The sequence below is a fragment of the Harpia harpyja genome, chromosome 18 (genome assembly GCF_026419915.1).
Source record: "Harpia harpyja isolate bHarHar1 chromosome 18, bHarHar1 primary haplotype, whole genome shotgun sequence".
Lineage (NCBI taxonomy): Eukaryota > Metazoa > Chordata > Aves > Accipitriformes > Accipitridae > Harpia > Harpia harpyja.
Window position 1 is genome coordinate 6,506,889 of NC_068957.1, and position 17,202 is coordinate 6,524,090.

The window sequence follows — 17,202 nt, forward strand, 5'->3', positions numbered from 1 at the left end:
CACATTGCCCAAGAGAACATGCTCTAGACCTAATTTAGTGCCGTCGTGTATTCCAAATCATGGTATTCTTACCTAGTAAAAGTCTTATTCATTCCAGTTGTGTTTAAATCAAACATACATATCTCAGTCCTTAGGAGGTGTTTTGTGCTTCAAGTTTGTTAGGAGGAAGTCCCAATCAAAGAACAAAGCTGTAGTAAAGTTGAACAATTATTATTTCAAACAGATTCTAATTTCAGGAGTTAAGCAGGGTGATAATGTTGTGTAGTTTCCAGTTGATTTATTATTTGGTACTTTCAGAGACTGAAAAAACTGAGATTTTTACTATACAAAAATACGGGGTAGAAAAAATGTGTTAGAAAATGAAGTATTTTATTAGTTCCAACTGTAGGGTTTGAATAATGTCATTTATTTGGCATGAGGAAGCGTTAGCGTTATTGTTTCACCTGTAGTAACAACACAAAAGTTTTGGGAGGGAGGAAGTGTTGACTTCATTTTTTAGGGACTGGTATATCAGTATAAAGGTAAGCCACAAGCATATTCACAGGCATCCTGGTTCTGCAGACGCTGAAGCACCGAGTTGCCCAGTTACCAGTGGTGGTAAGGTTAAACACATGCGGAAATATTTTCCTGAGCGGGGAGAGTACTATTTCTTTAGTAGAGCCCCATTAGTATACGCTGTACTTGTACCCTGACTGTACCATAACTGCCTTTCCCTTTCCATCTCATAACTCTCCGTTAGCTTTTTCCTACTTGCAGACTTAAGGGCATGTTTACCTGTTCAAATATCACTACAAATATCATTGAAAAGGTCTTAGCATTATAACAGATGCACGACGGCATGGTTTGCACTTGCTCTTGTGGAGCGCATCTGCGGTCTGTTAGCAGTGTGATGTCCATTAAATAATGCCAAGAAGTCAAGCAGATGTCCTTTGCGGTGGGGCATTTCCCTTGCCGTGGCTTCCCTCAGCATCCCATTATTCCCCATTATTCTCCATTATTCCCCATTATTCTTACTTTCCTTCTTTCACTGTCATGACTGACAAGATTTCAGTTTATAAGATGACCACTCAGCTCATCTGAGCAGGTCATTTTCTCTCACCCTGCCATTACTTTAGACTCATTTGGAAGCTTCAGTAGCTCCAGGAAGATCGCTTGAAAGCTTTGCAGAGTTCTGCGCAGGCGAGTGCCGGTGCCCCAGGCGCGAGGAGGCAGAGCACGCTGCCGCGGGGCTGGGACACGCAAGGACGCTCGGCACCAGCTCGCCGGTCACCCCCCTGCCCTGCCAAGCCACAATTTACCTGCTGTTCTGACATATATTCACATTGCTGCTGCACAGGCAGGTCTTTGTCTTAAGCTGAAAGTTGCAGCTCCCACATCGCTGCCATTAGTTTCTTCGATACGGATCTCTCTTTTAAATTTGCCTGGATCTCATTTCATCGTTTTCTTTTTCTTTCGTGAATCAATCTTGACTGTTTGTTTTTAAGGAAAATACTATTTACTACAAGCTTTGCATTCTCTTCCAAACATCCCTTCAGTCACTTCAGACAGTTATTGTAGCTTTCTCCAAGCTTTTCCAAGCACAAGAAAATATATGACTCAGCATAGCCTTGGGCTGATAACCAGTGCTGCTAAAATATTGATGTATTTCTGATCCATCCATTGGCATTTTAATAACCTATCCATCACAGAGATATTGAGTCCATATATAAGTAATATGCTATTATTACACAATATAAATAATACTGATGGGAATGGTTTTCATTGTTGCTGAGCAGCGAGGGCTCCCCAGGGATACTTAGAGTTTCTGAAAATCGTATCCTGATATATTTGCGTTCTCCTGCGTGTGGAAGGCCAAACGCCGCTGGTCCTCACTGGATAAAACACTCTGCAGCCTTTCCACAGGCACGCTGGTGGGTTTCCAATGTCCTTAAACAAACGCCGGTGTTCCCAGTGAACAGCCTCACTGTCTGCTGCGTGCTATGTATTCCAGCTAAAATTTGAGAAGCTGTTTGGATTAGTGCATACGAATAAGCATTAGAGACTCATGACGGTTACTGCTGCTTAGTCTCTTCTGAAGTTACTCTTTGATTCCGTTTGCATAGATTCCTGGCAACCCTAATTGGACTTAACTGAGCCTGTGGTGAAACAAGTCGGCACAGGCATTTTTTAATACTTATTTGAAATCTGTAAAAGAAAGCAAGCATATGTAAGTTGAAAACTCCTGCGGATTTTTTTTTTTTTTCACAAACGATAGTATTGAGCAAAAGCTCAAATCCTTCAAGTGTTGAGAGTCATGGTGTTGAGTTTTTTAGGTTGTCCTGCATAGGGAGTTCAGAGAACAAAATCTGCTTACTGCAAGGAGAAACTTAAAGCCCATTTTTTTACTTTCTGTGAAAATGTTCTGGACATAGTTCTCACAGCTCCAACGCTGGCTTGTGATCAGTACAGTCACTTGGGATCAGCACAGAGGGAGCAGGAGAGCACTTATGCTTCTGGGTTGCTCTGCAGCAGTGGAAATGAAGGTCATTGGTGTTACTTATACTCAGTATATTGCTTCGAGATGGGCTTGATTTTCATACGGCTGAGCAGGTATATTTATTAGTATGTGTGTTTGTGACTATGCCTGCATACATGTATATGCATGCACCGTATAAGTACATACACCACTTCTTGTGTATGTAACTTCTTGGAGTTAACCATAAAACTTCAAACCTATTGCAGTTAACATTAGCAGTGTCTTCTCCATGTGTGACAAAAGTTTGAAGGCATGAGAACTCTGCTCTTTTAATGAACTTTGAAGCAGAAGAATAGCAATTTTAAGTATTATTGCTAACTATTTACGTTTTGCTTGCCAGAACCTAATGATGGTGGATGGCTTATTAAAACAACTAACCCAGTAACATGGGAGGTAGAGTCTGATTGAATTTGTCATTTTCATAGCCAGTTAATAAAGCGTCTCAATGTTTTAATGGAAAAGAAGCCGCTGTGAAAGTTATTGCACGCTGCACTGGTGAGCTGGGGAAGCCACCGCTGCCGAAATTAGAACCGCTTTGGTCTTTGCTTCCCTTACCCATGAGCCCACCCAGCGCCTCTTTAATGTCCTCGGGTGTTCCCCGACCTAGACAATTTGTACTAATTGTGAACACGAATCCATTTTCAGCAACATGAGTTATTGTGATATTCCCGTATTGCAGTCATGAATTGCAGGTAATTCAAGGGTAGATGAGAAGGCTAGAAAGGCCGGGATTTGAAAAGTAGATGGCATAGAGCTGTTCCTATCAGGCCTGAAATATGTGACTTGTTCCATGTTCTTGCTATGAGCTTATAGCTGACAAAATGGCTTTTTCTTTTCCAAATGTTATTATATTTTTGAGGATTTAATATAGATATTACGCAGCGTATGGAAAGCTCAAATACAAAACATGAAATACAATCACTGTACAGCACTTGCCCGAACGTGGTAATTTAAGAGGTATATTGCTGGAAAGTAACCAATGGAGAGGTGGGTCCATAGCTCCATTGCCAGTTTGTCTGGCTGCTGAAGGTGATCACCCATGTAGAAGAGAGATTGCTGCATAATGTGTGCCTTAGAGAATATGCTGTACCTGGCATAAACTGAGCCTTCCATGGCTGCTGTAGAAACATAGATGAGGAGGTAATTTCATCACACTTCTGGCATTCTTTCCATCATATTAAATAAGAAAAAAAATATATATATAAAAATATATAAATATATATATATAAAACTGTATAAGCAAGAAAATATATTTTGTTTGATGGAAAACATTGTGTGATTCCATTGACACAAACTCCTGACACAATAAATATTAATATCATTCCTTATAAAAAGCTTCCTGAAAGGATCCCTTCCCCAGCAAGGAAATGGGAAAATCTTGTCCTAACTGTGAGCTATGGCAATGCAGAGAGGAGTGGTGTGACTGAAAACAGGGCAACTTGTTTTGGCATGCTCTGCCTTTTCTTTGAGGTTGTTTAAATTATTTAAGAGTGCTATGAACTGCTTTTTGTCCTCAAGTTGATCTTTGTGAATTCTATTTTAGCAGTAATATGAAAAATATTTTCATTGTCTAATTTACTTACAAAACCAAAAATCCCAGTTATCCCTTGCATACAAAACAAGGTACCTGGAAGGTGTGAAACTGTAATCTCAGACTCCTCAAAATGTGAATCACTTTATTACATAATCTGTAGTGCACCGTGAAGGTGCCTGACTGCCTTTTATATAAAATAAATAAAAAAATGCTAATAGCAAACCAGAATCATTTACACCTCTGTAATACATTTTAGTCTGCACCTATGCTGTGATGCGCTTTGTGGTAATTGACAGTAAAAACTTCAGTATACAGGCTCCCCTGCTGTATGAATTACAGTTTTTGCTGTTTGTAGTAGTTTGTTCATACTCCTGACTGTTGTCTCCTGAGATTTAAAAGAAACTCTCCTGTTTTGTTAACACGGTGAGTTTTTTAATAGTCGCTTCCTGATATAAAACCTTAACTGAAAAATGTGACCATTGGTTGAGAATTGACTAATGTATTTGTAGCATTGTAATGAACGAGTTGGATGTTATAGTTTATAAACAAGATTTATTTGTTTTTTCTGGGTTATTCTCCTGGATTAAAAATCTCATTTCAGATAGGATTGGCTTGTTGAAAATGTTATCCTCACATGCACTTACTAATATGATTTGCATTGTCATAAACTGCCTCCATATGTAACTTGTGATTCTGTACCAGTTTGTTCTACCTGGTTCATTTTAATGGGTATCATGCTGAATTTACAGTAGTTTCTTTTGGGGGTTTAGGTTTGGGGTTTTTTCTTTTTTCTTTTAAATGGTCTAAGTTAAAACCAAAATCTGAAGAGAGCCTAAAGTGGAACAAAGATTTTATGTTGACTTAAGAGTTCCCTATCTGCCCCGAAATAGGTGGTTTATTCTTTTACTTCGGCACAAAGTGCAAAAAGTATTTTTCAGTTTTATCCAAGTTGATTTCTTTTCTAAATTTTGTTCGACTGTTTGGAAAAAAGCTAGAACTTACATTATTCAGACAATTCTACCTAATAATTCTTAACTACGTACACCCAGTGGCCTGACCCAAACCCGTAGCGTTAAGAGTCTGCAGAGGAGCTGGTGCTGCTGCACCTCCTGCCTCACTGCCCGTGGTGCATCTTCTCTGAGCTTAGCATCTTTCTTCTGTTTCATTCTGCTCGGCTGAGAGGGGAGATTGAAATAAATTGTCACCTAATCAATGAAAAGATTTTTAAAAATGCAAAAAAAATAAGAACAGCGTGAGAGAGAGAGAAGCCACGAATGATGATCTGTAACCTAGAAGACTCCTACTTGGGATTAACATTTATATTTTGGTTAGCAATTTCTTCCTCTGATGATTTTGTAGCCTTTGCTCCCAAGGCTGTAAGCTGTTCGTGGTGTATCCAGCGCTTTGTACATTCCTGGTGGTGTTAGCACAGATACCATTCTCACCACGGGTTATTCAGATATGCTTCTGGGACTTCACACCCCTACTAATGGGAAACCCACCCTTTTGTAGCCCTGAGAGCCTGGAGAGGCAAATGAAACCAGGTGCAAGTAATTCAAACAAAAATAACTCCATTAGCAGAACCTGGAAGAGTTTATAAGATAGTCACTTTGCTGACAAGTAAACTGCAAACAAAAGATGAAAATTGAGTCTGACTGGAAGGTGGAAAACTGCTTTCCCTTCATTTGGTTTCTTTTCGTGTACAGCATGAATGCACACTGTTCGTTGCCAGGCATGTAAGCTGTTGACCAGAGCAGAGAAGAATGAGGACTCTATTAGAGAAAGCAAAGTATTTAATTGTTATTCTTATATCTACTTCTTTTCTAAGCAAATCTTCATATTTTAATATTTCTGTGACTTTTCCCTTTTATTTCTTACATAAATGAGAGAATCAGGTCAGCTCAGTTCCCACATCTAATGGCTTGTTGACAAGGAAAAAATTAATCAGAATAGCTACTGTGGAATAAATTACTCCAAAATAGCTTCCCCATGGATACTGTTATTCTGAAATAAGTGTGCCTTTTTTCTGATTAGTACTTATTCTGCCAGACCAATGTTTGTCAAGTTTCCCAGGTAGACAGCAGTCAGCTTGTAGAGATTAGCACCTTGCAGAAAGTACCTTGACTCCTTGAACAAGACTTGTCACTGCCATAACCGTTCCACCGGCAGAGACCGGCCCGGCCCTGAACGGCTATACCTAACCACATCAGAGCCCTCTGCAGGGATCTTCACCAGTATAAAGCAAAAGCAAGAGATTTCAATTTCTTTATCACCTTTTCAACTCTAGTAGAATTCTTTAACATTTGCAGTCTTGGAGAATCTACTAGTAGTTTGATGCTTTTCAGTTCACTTATTAAGAATCTAGAGAGTTTCATTCCTTGGACAAAAAAGAGGAAACAATGAGAGGAGGTATTTTTTCCTTGCAGTTCCAAGCCTGCTCTTCAGGTTTCAACCCAAAAAGATCATTTCTTTTTCATCAGAACACGATGAAAACCCCTCTGGTTCATACCGTGAACTCCTCCGTCCACTTCCCATGTGGTTTTGTTGAGACTGGAGGCCCCTTATCGTTTCAGCTTACTGATTTCCTAGTGGATTTTGATAGCTTACTAGGTTCCCCTGAATATAAAGTGACTGCTACACTCAAAGTCAATAAACTCAGTGTTGCCCTGTGAAGTTCTTCTCCCACCTCTGGCAAATGCCTGTTGTCTCCACGACTGGGGGAACGTGGAAAGAACTTAAAGCATGCACTGACCTGTAGCTATGCCAGCTTTGTCGGATCCAAGGGTCTTAGATTATTGTTGCTAGCTATCTACAGTTGCCCTTGGCTCATTATCACAAAAACTAGCCTGCTCTATCTGATTTCCCAGCTGCAGTAGGATAGATTTGTTAATATTTTTTGCTTAGCCAAGCAATTACCTTGCTCAAGGTCAGGCAAGGATTTTCAGATTCCAGGAAAGCCCATGTCATTATACTTGTTTGCTCTGTAGAAGGGCTTTTGCTTTCTTTTCAAAGTGAATATTTTATGCTGTTATTTACTGAGCATTCACACAGTGCAGTGTGCTCTATTGAGAAAAGAGCAGAGTTGGCTGAGTGTTGGTCTTGCACCCATTAAAGTCAATGACAAAACTACAGCAGCTTCCCTGATAACGCAGTTTGCCCTGAGGAGGTACGGTTTTATAGGCACCAAAGTGTTGGTATGAACAGAGCATAAAAAGTCAAAGCATGAAGTGGAAATATGTGACAGTATGTTGATCCTATAGCTTTCCGATTTTAACACAAGGGAAATTCATACAGTAATATGATGACTCCACAGTTATTGAGACTGACCTTGTTAAAAATACAAAGAGATGTCTTTGTTGAAGGATACAATGCCTTAATCTTGCTTTATATGCGTTAGTGTGCTTGTCAATCCAAGCAAGTTAGCAACTGCGAAGTCATAAAATGGACGTTTAAGAAGATCGTTGGATATTTTACCGTACCTTATTAAATCTGTTTCTGGTTGAGTATGTAATTTAGGCGATTTGGACATCTACGCTGCTGATAGAAGCAATTAAATGTCAATAGCCCAATTTTAAGTTTTATTTAGGTGCTTCATTTGGATGCACTTCAGTGCTTCACTTTTCATCATAAGCTTTGGACATTTAAGGAAAAGAATCTCCCCTACAAATGTTGTCACAAGTTTGTCCATGAAGAAATGTAGATTTTTGAAAAAAAAATAATAAAATCAATTGTTTCTCCTATTTTTCATACTTGAAACTGGAGGGAGGAGGAATAAGTTTATTTTCACTTTCCAAATTTGCTTTCCTGGTGCAAACATCCATGAAGAAGATTGTATCTGTCAGGTCACTGGGATAGAGTCTGCATCAAGGTGTGTATTTGTCTGTCACCAACTACGAAAGGAGCGTAGTCATGATTCTACCCTTTTTGGATCACTCTAGTATTGCAACCAATAAATGAAAATTAAACATCCTAAAGCACTAGTAAAACTATTGTAGGCCATAAAGTAGAAGTCAGACAACTGTAACAAATACCTCTTTTTACTACTCTAGTGAGGATGCTTATGAGAGTTAGATAACATTTCCAACTTCAGTATTGCAGACTGCTTAGCAAGTGTATATTCCTCACAGGTGTGAACAGGCAGTAGTGACAATAAAGGACTCTTAGAGAGATCAGCTGCACAGCGTGGATCCTGCACCCGTTGGTCTAACGAGTATTGTGTAGTGATTTTCTTCTGCCTGTTCTGCAGTGAGGACGGTCCCACTCTTCCCTGTTCACTTAGTTTGTAGGTTCTGTTTTCTCATTGTCGTGTGGGGATTTTATGAGGTGGTACAGTGTTAATGACTAGAGAGAAATACCCCTCCTGGACTAAGTGTGTACATTAATGCTTTATTGAATTTGAATGTGTCATAATCGGCATGCCTTCCAATTGATTAAATACCTCCTCTTCTCCCCAGTAGCCAACTCGGTGCTTTATTCTCAGAATCACTCAATTTCCTGAACTTTCCATTCTCTCTGTTTTAGATGGCTTGACAGACTGTGTAGACCCTGACTGTTGTCAGCAAAGCAATTGTTACGCAAGTCCTCTCTGCCAGGGTTCGCCTGATCCCCTTGACCTTATTCAGCACAGCCAACCGCCTTTCTCTCAGCATCCTCCGAGGCTCTTTTATGATCGAATCAGATTCCTTATCGGGAAGGAAAGCACTCATGTAATCCCAGGAGATGTCTTATTTGAGAGCAGGTGAGTTTTCTTTTAGATGAAAGACTTTTCTGAATATTGAGAACTGCAATGAAACTATTTAACCAGGAAAAGCCACTGACAGCTGCATAGCTGAGAATTCTTCACTGGTGATCAAAAAGTACTTAAAAGGATAGCAAATGTTTAAGTCCCAACAGCTGAGGATATTGTTTATCAGATTCTCATTAGTACCTATCCAGTTCATAAAAGTGTCACAGCAAGAAACTCTACTAACCTTATTAACAAGACTTTGACTGTTGCGGAAGGTAAGCTATCTCGTACTTGTAAAATAAGTGGGGGGAAGTTCAGCCCTTTATGCTGTAGATACATATAATGGCAGGAAGCAGAAGGATGAGTTGGATTCATATGTGTTGTATTCAGTCACCTTTCTGCCCAGTAGAATTTGATTTGTATTTACAGTGTAATAAATTTAACGTGTCACTCACATATAATCCAGCTACCCAATTAACCAACTTCTTTGGTTTTACTACGTGTTGATAGACCAGTGTGGAGTTTACCATTTCGTGCTGTGGGTTATTCTCAAGCTGTCATGCAAACAGTAGAGTCATCTCTGAGTGTTTGTGAGATTGACTTGCCCTTTAACGGGAAAAGACTGTGCAATAGGAAAGGGGCACTTACTTGCTCAGAAAACCTGGTAACACATATTTTCATGAACATTTGAAATATAGGGGCACATAAGTTTTTATGCTGTAGTTCACCTGGGAAGCTATAACTTACATGCTGACAAAGAGATCCACAAATCATCCACATCACCTAACTATTACCCTGCCAACTAGGCCTATGCATTAGATAAACCATGTTCCAATAATAAGGGCATAAGAATTTTTTTATTTTCACAGTACAGTACATAGCACTTACTTAGGTTACAACCTCGACTTCGTTCCATAGCTGCGCACAAATTCAGTGCACTTTCTCTTTGTAACATTAATTTTTAATAAAGTAAATATGTAAACAGAGTCTTTATTGATCTGAAATACCTAAACATTTAATCACTATTAATAATGTAACAGGATGTTATAAATATGTAGAACGATAGGGCACGAAAATGAACTCCGTGAAGAGCACCCACCTGCCCACGGCGGGTCTCTCGGAACGCGTCTCGCTGATGAGCAGTGCCTGGTGCAAGGTCCTTGGCTGGCTCTACGCACAGCGGAGCGTACCGCAGTTTAAACCAAAAGTCACTGGTGAAAGATTTTCCTCATCAAAATGCCTCACAGCGAGGTGTTTTCAGAGAGGAGGTGAGCACTCAAGTCGCCTGTACAGCGTTCTGTGACACTGCAAATGTTAGCAGCCAGATTGCACATAATCCCGTCAACGTGCTTTTATAGATATAAGGAACTGATCTTTTAAAGCTATCATTGATGGGATTTAACTTGGATTTAAAAGCTTTTTCTGAGTATTTCGTTTCTTTACCCTGATATCTGCCATGCCTTTGAAGAACGAAGAGCAGCGAAGGCCTGTGTGTGCGCAGCAGCCCACCCTCACCATCGTTTGATACCTTATACCGCTCAGGAATACGACTTGTACTTGCATTGGTGCATTGTTCACACCCCAGATATCATTTCCTGCCACTGTAGAGAAATTACGAGTTAGTTTGGTGAGAAGGTCATTGGGATTCAGATGAGGCTGGCTGTATCTTTGGAATCAGGGCAGTGCCTGGAGACTTGCGCTGTGCCATGTCTCCTGGGTTTTGTCAACAGTGATCTGCCATGTACTGGGCACCCCGAGGAGTTCATCAGTCCACACTTTGCTTGATCCTCAGGTCTTCCAGGCTGTTGGAAAATTGCTCATCCATAAGTCAAAGATTATTAAAAACTGCCAGAATTTTCCTCAAGGATGAGAGATAAGCAGAGTCTCAGAAGGAGACAACAGCTTAGCTGTGCTGCCTCTGTTCAGAAATCTTCCTCTGACATTGTCAATCTGACTGTCATCTAGTGTCTGTTCTTCTCCTGGGAATTAAGATTACTGAAAAGAATACAGAAAGACAACTGTTACTACAGTAAAAAAAAAAAAATCAGAAATCTGCAATCCTGCCTATCTGGTACAGACCAAAGTGTGCTTGGGGGGTTTTAATCTCCTTTTGGCTATTGCTGAAAAGGTTGTGTCCGGGCAGATGATATTAACTCATGGCTATCTGCAGTGCCACTTACTTTATAGCATTGGTGGTTCAACAAGAAATGTTGAAAGGATTGGATGAAATAGTGGCATTCATTTATTTCAGAGCACTGGCATCCATTCCCACTGGTGCTCAAATTTTGCAAAGCCCTATCTGGCTTCCCCACACACACCTTTGCAAGAAGTCTCTGAGACCGTTAGGAGGATTAAGGAAGAAACATCTATCCAATGTTTTCAGTCTTCTGATTCAAATGACATTGTGCAGTGTTTTACTCTACCGTAGGTCAGTGGAACTCCAATATGGGTGATGTTTGCATGAATCTCACTGTAGATAAAGCCAAAGTGATGTTGAATAGATTTGGGAAAGCTACCAAAAAATGGTAAAGATTATCTCTGTCCTTCAGACTCAAAGTGTTCGGTCTCTGCCATATCCTGGCATTTTCAACATCATCTGAAATACTAAAATCAGTTGTTCTGACAACTGCTGGGACAGCTATCCTTTTGCATTTGCATCTTAGACTTTAGTTTAGATCTGATTTTTAAGCATTTGCCTTCTACAGTGCAGTCAGGGTGTTGCACTGAGCCAGGGCTAAATGCTACACCAAAATTAATGTTAAAGAGCTAAAAGTTTTTTAAATATATTTTGCTTTTTATTATGCCGAAGCTATGTCATTTGTACTGGGTTTTTACAAACTCCCAACTTAAACTGTGTCATGCTTAAAGGCAGATTAGACACTTTCTGAATAAATGGAAATGTACTCGGTTACATCAGGAATGGTTTTGACCTACTGCATGTAGGAGGGTGTAGCGGATTATAATGTTTTTATCAACTTCTGTTCTCAGGAAGGTTTTTAGCTTGTTTCTTTGCTGAGTATTTTTAATGCATGCTGCTGGCAAGCTATTTGACTCGCTGCAAATTGCCTACAAAAAGGGTCCAGTGTATGGTACTGAATTAATTACCCTTCAAAGGCTGCTTACAGCAACACTGTCAGCAGGAAGAAATGAATGTACCTTACTAGCCTTTAGCTTAATTTCTCTGATTGAAGATTTTAATCAGAAATGTGATACAGTAAATGACATCTTCTGGTAATGTGACACTTGCGAATTCACAAGTTGCTTGACAGAGTTCCACATCTAGGCCTAATGTCTCAGCCTGAGGTGCTCGGAGAATGTTGGAAATTTTAACACACAAAACAAAAGCAAAAAAATAGCAGATAAGTAGCAGTAGAGGTGGTGGAATGGTGGTAGAATAATAAAATGCTTTACAAGTAGTGAAAGAATGCATCTAGAATTTTAAACTTCGATTTATATTTTAAATTAGAGATGTCAAACAAACTGCCTGATGGCAGAGAGCTGAGACCCGCAGAGCTGAGATCCTCAGTTACACGTGGAATGACCCATGAAGCACTGGCAGAGAATTCCTACTTCTTTTAGGCCACCTGCAACCCGTGGGAATCTCTGCTTTCTCTCAAAAAGCCAACTGCTCCCTCTGGAGTTGCAGATTTAGTACAGCTTGCCAGGGGACTAGAAACATTTTTAATGTATTTGAAAACGCTAAGGCAGCTTATCAGGGATATGTTCCTTCCCAGCTCCTCCGAATTAGAAAAGACAGTTTTTGCGCTTACTTTCAAGTTAAAACAACTTGGACAGCCTTAGTCCAAGATTATGCAATCGTTGCAAATAGGTGACATGTAGTAGGAGTTATTATCCCCCATGAGAAAGAAAAGCAGGCCAGTCACAAGCATGTAGAATAAATCTTAGAGGCTGAGAATGGAAAAGGGACATACAGCACATCGAGGAGGCATAATAATCTTTAGAGGTTTCTCTGTTAAGAAAAGCAGTGAGTGGTAGCAAGGTCCGCAGCTCACCTGGAAAGGGGGTGAATGTTGAAGCAGGGAAGCGTGAAGCGGCAGTTGAGTATGAAGTGACATCACTGCAGGGAACATGCTCTAAAAGCTCTGGTAAGGAAAGGAATTAAGTGAGGTCTTCTGGAAGCAGCAAAGCTGCAGGGAACCTGCGTGCCAGCATGCCTCTGGGCACGGTGGTCCACTTTGTGAGCTGTCAGGGTATCGGGAAAGGAGGGAGAACCTGCGGCAAACTGGGGGGTGGTTTGTTACCTCCCCGAGCCTTTGAGATTAGTGCTGGTCATAAAGGAACTGAAAAATGTTTCCATACCTGCAGTAAATGCAAAAATTAAATCTAATTCTGATCAAGCACTTAGTCAGAGATTTAGTAGGTGCTGCTAATTCAAGAGGAGGCCAGAGAGTAGAAGACTCTTGAACTTAGAGTAGGTAATAAAAAGACAGTAAATAATGAGGACAAATGTAGCAACAGAGGCAGGCTTAGAACATTTAAAATCTAAAAGATTGCAAAGACAGTTCAATACAGATAAATGTAGAATAATAAGGTTTATGAGTCTTTATCACATACTGTAAATGTGTGTGGCTTGTAAAATACGACGAATCAAAAAGGAGCAAGGAAGTTGAAAGATAAGTCTCAATATTATTTATGAATAATGAGAAGTAAAGTGAATGAGTAGAGGAAGGAAAGACTATGTGTGAAATAATGAAGACTTTGATGAGTTGTTATCGCACAAATCTGTGTGCTTGGTAAAATACGACGACAGAGTAGAGTCAGAAGACAGGTCTGTGTGGAATGAACAGACAGGAGTACGAGAATAATGTACTGAAAAATGATGACTCTTAGGGGTCTCTCTCTCACACCAATGTGTGTTGTAAATACGTGGAGTGCGCTAATAAAGGGATTAGAAAAGGAAAGGCAGGTCTGTTGATGTTAGAAATACGAGAAAACAATAGAAACCGGTATTTTCTGCTCTAACAAATCAAGGAGTAATTGAACCTGGCTGTCCTGTTGAGTGAGTCTCGTGAGTCTGTTGAGACACACAAGAGCTTGATTGCCTTCAGTGGAGCAGCAGGTTTTGCCCACAAATAGGGCCGCAACCGATTCAGTTAGTGTAGAAAACGAACAGGTGGTAAATCAGAACTCTGTTTTGCATACTGGCAGTAATGCAGCCTCTCCCATTCCTCTGGGATTTATCAGCATCTTTGCTGAAAATCAGCATCATTCTATGTCCTGGGAGCATGGAATTCATATTAGCAACTGTGGTGAATGGCATACTCGCAAAGAGGTTAATTTTTACCAGTTGCATTTTCTCAGGTCACAGTCAGACGGGTTTGATGATATCATAGTGATAAATTAGTGTCCTGTCGAGTGGCTTTGGAGAATGGGATCTTAATGAAACAAGTCAGAATTTTCAGAAATTTATGGTCTCCAATTTGTGCGTATGATTTCATTGGATCATGATCAATTAATCTCTCCGGGGATGTTTTTTTAAATTCATATATAGACTCCTAAATAACCTTCATCTGAGGAGCTATTAAGTTTTTCCTTTAGATTACATATTCACTGTGTAAAGGTAGGATGTGTCTGTTGAGGTCTACCGTGACCTTTCAAACCGAAAGAGAAACATAACGATGTCTAAATTTATGCTTATTGTTTATATTGAGTACTTAATGCCGGTTACCTTTATAAAAGTATTCTGTTGGTCTTGACCCTAAATGTCTTAACGTTATCAAAAGACTTCTACATACACTGTTCACCTAGTTATGTGAAACCACAGTTCCAGGAAATATGTGCAATTGTATCATTAGATCCCAAGACCTGGATCCATTCAGCCAGTGGAGGTATGCTAATGTAGCGTGCCTGGCGGCACGGGGAAAAATACTGAAAGGTGTTTCAGTGGAACGTAGCTGTGTAAGACCTTAGAAAAATCCCACTAGGTCCTAATCTGCACCGTGACGGTATTTCACACCTTACTCTTCATCCTTGATGAGATTTGTCTCCTTTACATTTCAGTCTTCAAATATGTAAAAGGCTAAAGCTAAGAAAGAGAGAGTAATTTCTCCACCATTTCTGGGGCTAGGGTGAAAGTAATGGTCTTAAAGGACAGCAGTGGAGATTCAAATTAGACAGTAGGAAAAACTTGCCATGAGTAAAGCACTCACAAAAACGCATTGCAGTGGGTTACTTGGTGAGGTTATAGAGTTAGACAAGCATCTGTGTGGAGTAGTGTAGGTATAGTTGATCTTACCTGAGGCAAAGGAATGGACAAGATAAAGTCTTGTATTTCCTTTCAGCTCTCATTTTCTATGATTCTGTGATCCCGTTAGCCTCCGATTAGACCCACTTAGTAATGAGTTCACTTTTCTGTCCGTTGACTTTGATGTGTTCTGCTCTGCTGCCATATTCCAACTTCTGTACTGGAATGGGAGGATTTTTATGCTGGAAAGTGGGTGCAAGTCCGACACATCCCAGAGGGAATTTAAAAGGGCATAACGTGTGATGGGGGATTGAGAAAAAGGTATGTTATGCTTGATTAGGTGCTCCCTGAATTTACCTATATAAGTTTCTGAAGTTCGGTGAAGGACCATGTGTCTCGCTGCTGCCTTATCACATTAGTTCAGCTTTTTCCTAATAGACAGCAATGCCCTATTCTTAGCAGCAGAGAATGAGGTTTCATTCTCCCCTTTCACAAATCATCACCCCCTAGAGCTGCAGCAAGCTAAATCACGCTATCAGTGAAACCTTTGCAGTGCTATTCAATGGCAGAACAAATGGTATCCTGAAATAGAGCCGGAAATGGAAATATATTCTTGATACACCAGCGATTCACTGGAGAGTCTGTGTGTCGTCTTCATGAGATAATGGTTTTTCAAATCAATCTTTTGGGCTTGTTTGAATTTTCATTCAGAATCAACAGTCACAATGATAACAGAGTAGTTCTGTCTCTCTGGGACAGAAGTATAGCACGGTTTCTGAAATCAGTGCCCTTCTCACCCTCCTGATGCGTCTAACATGTTGCCTTCTACTCTTTTTGTTACAGACGGGCATGTGTCATTCGAGGCCAGGTGGTAGCAATAGACGGAACACCTTTGGTTGGAGTGAACGTCAGTTTTCTGCACCACAATGAGTATGGATACACCATCAGTCGACAAGATGGAAGGTCAGCCTTTCATGTATGGTCTTTCACTGGTTTAGATTTGTATAGTTAGGGCCATGTACCACCTTCTAGTCATGTGCAAAATCTTCATAGACATCGCTGTTCATAGTGTGGATTGAGGATGGCATCTGGCCCTCTGCTCTAGGAGCACATTTAGTTAGAGCTCTCTGTGGTAGAGGGACCAAAGAAGAAAGAGAAGAAACCTGAACAGCAACAAGATTGCAATGACATTCAAACACCTGGAGTCAAAATGTGACAGTACTGCTGTAACAGTACCTTCCTGACATTTGAATGTTTTCACTAGTCAGATTTTCCAGAGAATTCCCTGTCTTCCCTCTTTTTTTCTGTTGTTAAGCATGAATCTTCCAAGTAGTTTATTGAGGTGTCAATGAAGTTAACTCCTTTAGTTGATCACTTGAGCCACACCGTTGAAAGTGAGGACAGACTCTTTCCAGAGCCAAACTCGTTAAATTGCTGTTCCACAACCAGTCCTGACCAATCCTGGCTTCCCCTTCTTCCCCAGCCTTGTAGGGCTTAGTTCAGTTCTCAAAGAGAGACGAAGTTCCTATATATTCTATATTGCACTCCAGGGTTAGCCATCCATTTGCAATAGGGTCATGATTTGCTCCTGAACTTGAATTAACCTGCTAAAGGCAGTTTAAGACTTCATCTTCCTTGGCTGTGTTGTGAATTACAAGAAATCAGAAACTATCTTCCAACAGGGAAAGAGTGTAATTTGTCACTGTTTCCACAATTTTTTTTTTTTTTTCGGTTTGGCTTTGTCAATTTATAAAAGTAAGGAGCATGCATATTTATTCTACCTTAGTTTATTGACTTTCAAATCGCACTACTGAAAGTTAGTAATTATCATTTCCTCTTTACGCTAGCCTGGATAAAGTTGTTGCATTAAAATATGCTACCTGTATTTCGCTGTGAATGTAATGGGTGTCATTTGGGAAATGTGATGAGATATGCATAATTAAGTCTGACTTCTTATCGCAGTTTGTTACCTTCAAAAGCCTCCATAATAAATGCATTCAATAACAGAGAGAGTGAAGTATCTATTTACATATTACCTTGCGTTGCCTGACTATGGATGTCAGAAACTCAGGAAATTGAGACTCTATGTCGTGCCTTCTATGTCCCACTGTTTTGCAGCCCAGATATGCCAAAGGTTCTTCACAATAGCTCCCAGAGGATCACCTGCCTTATGTACAAGAGCTGATTCAGTTCTCAGTGCAATTAATTGGCATCTTTCCCAA

General features: G+C 40.2%; 1 protein-coding gene across 3 annotated transcripts in view; it reads left to right on the forward strand.

The window, feature by feature from the left end:
- TENM1 (teneurin transmembrane protein 1) overlaps nucleotides 1-17,202 on the forward strand; it is a 346,769-nt gene that overhangs the window by 252,423 nt on the left and 77,144 nt on the right. For all 3 annotated transcript variants that reach the window (XM_052813749.1, XM_052813752.1, XM_052813750.1), the window contains 2 exons: nucleotides 8,571-8,787; nucleotides 15,824-15,943. In XM_052813749.1, the coding sequence (XP_052669709.1) occupies nucleotides 8,571-8,787; nucleotides 15,824-15,943 (337 nt within the window). The remainder of the gene's footprint in view (nucleotides 1-8,570; nucleotides 8,788-15,823; nucleotides 15,944-17,202) is intronic.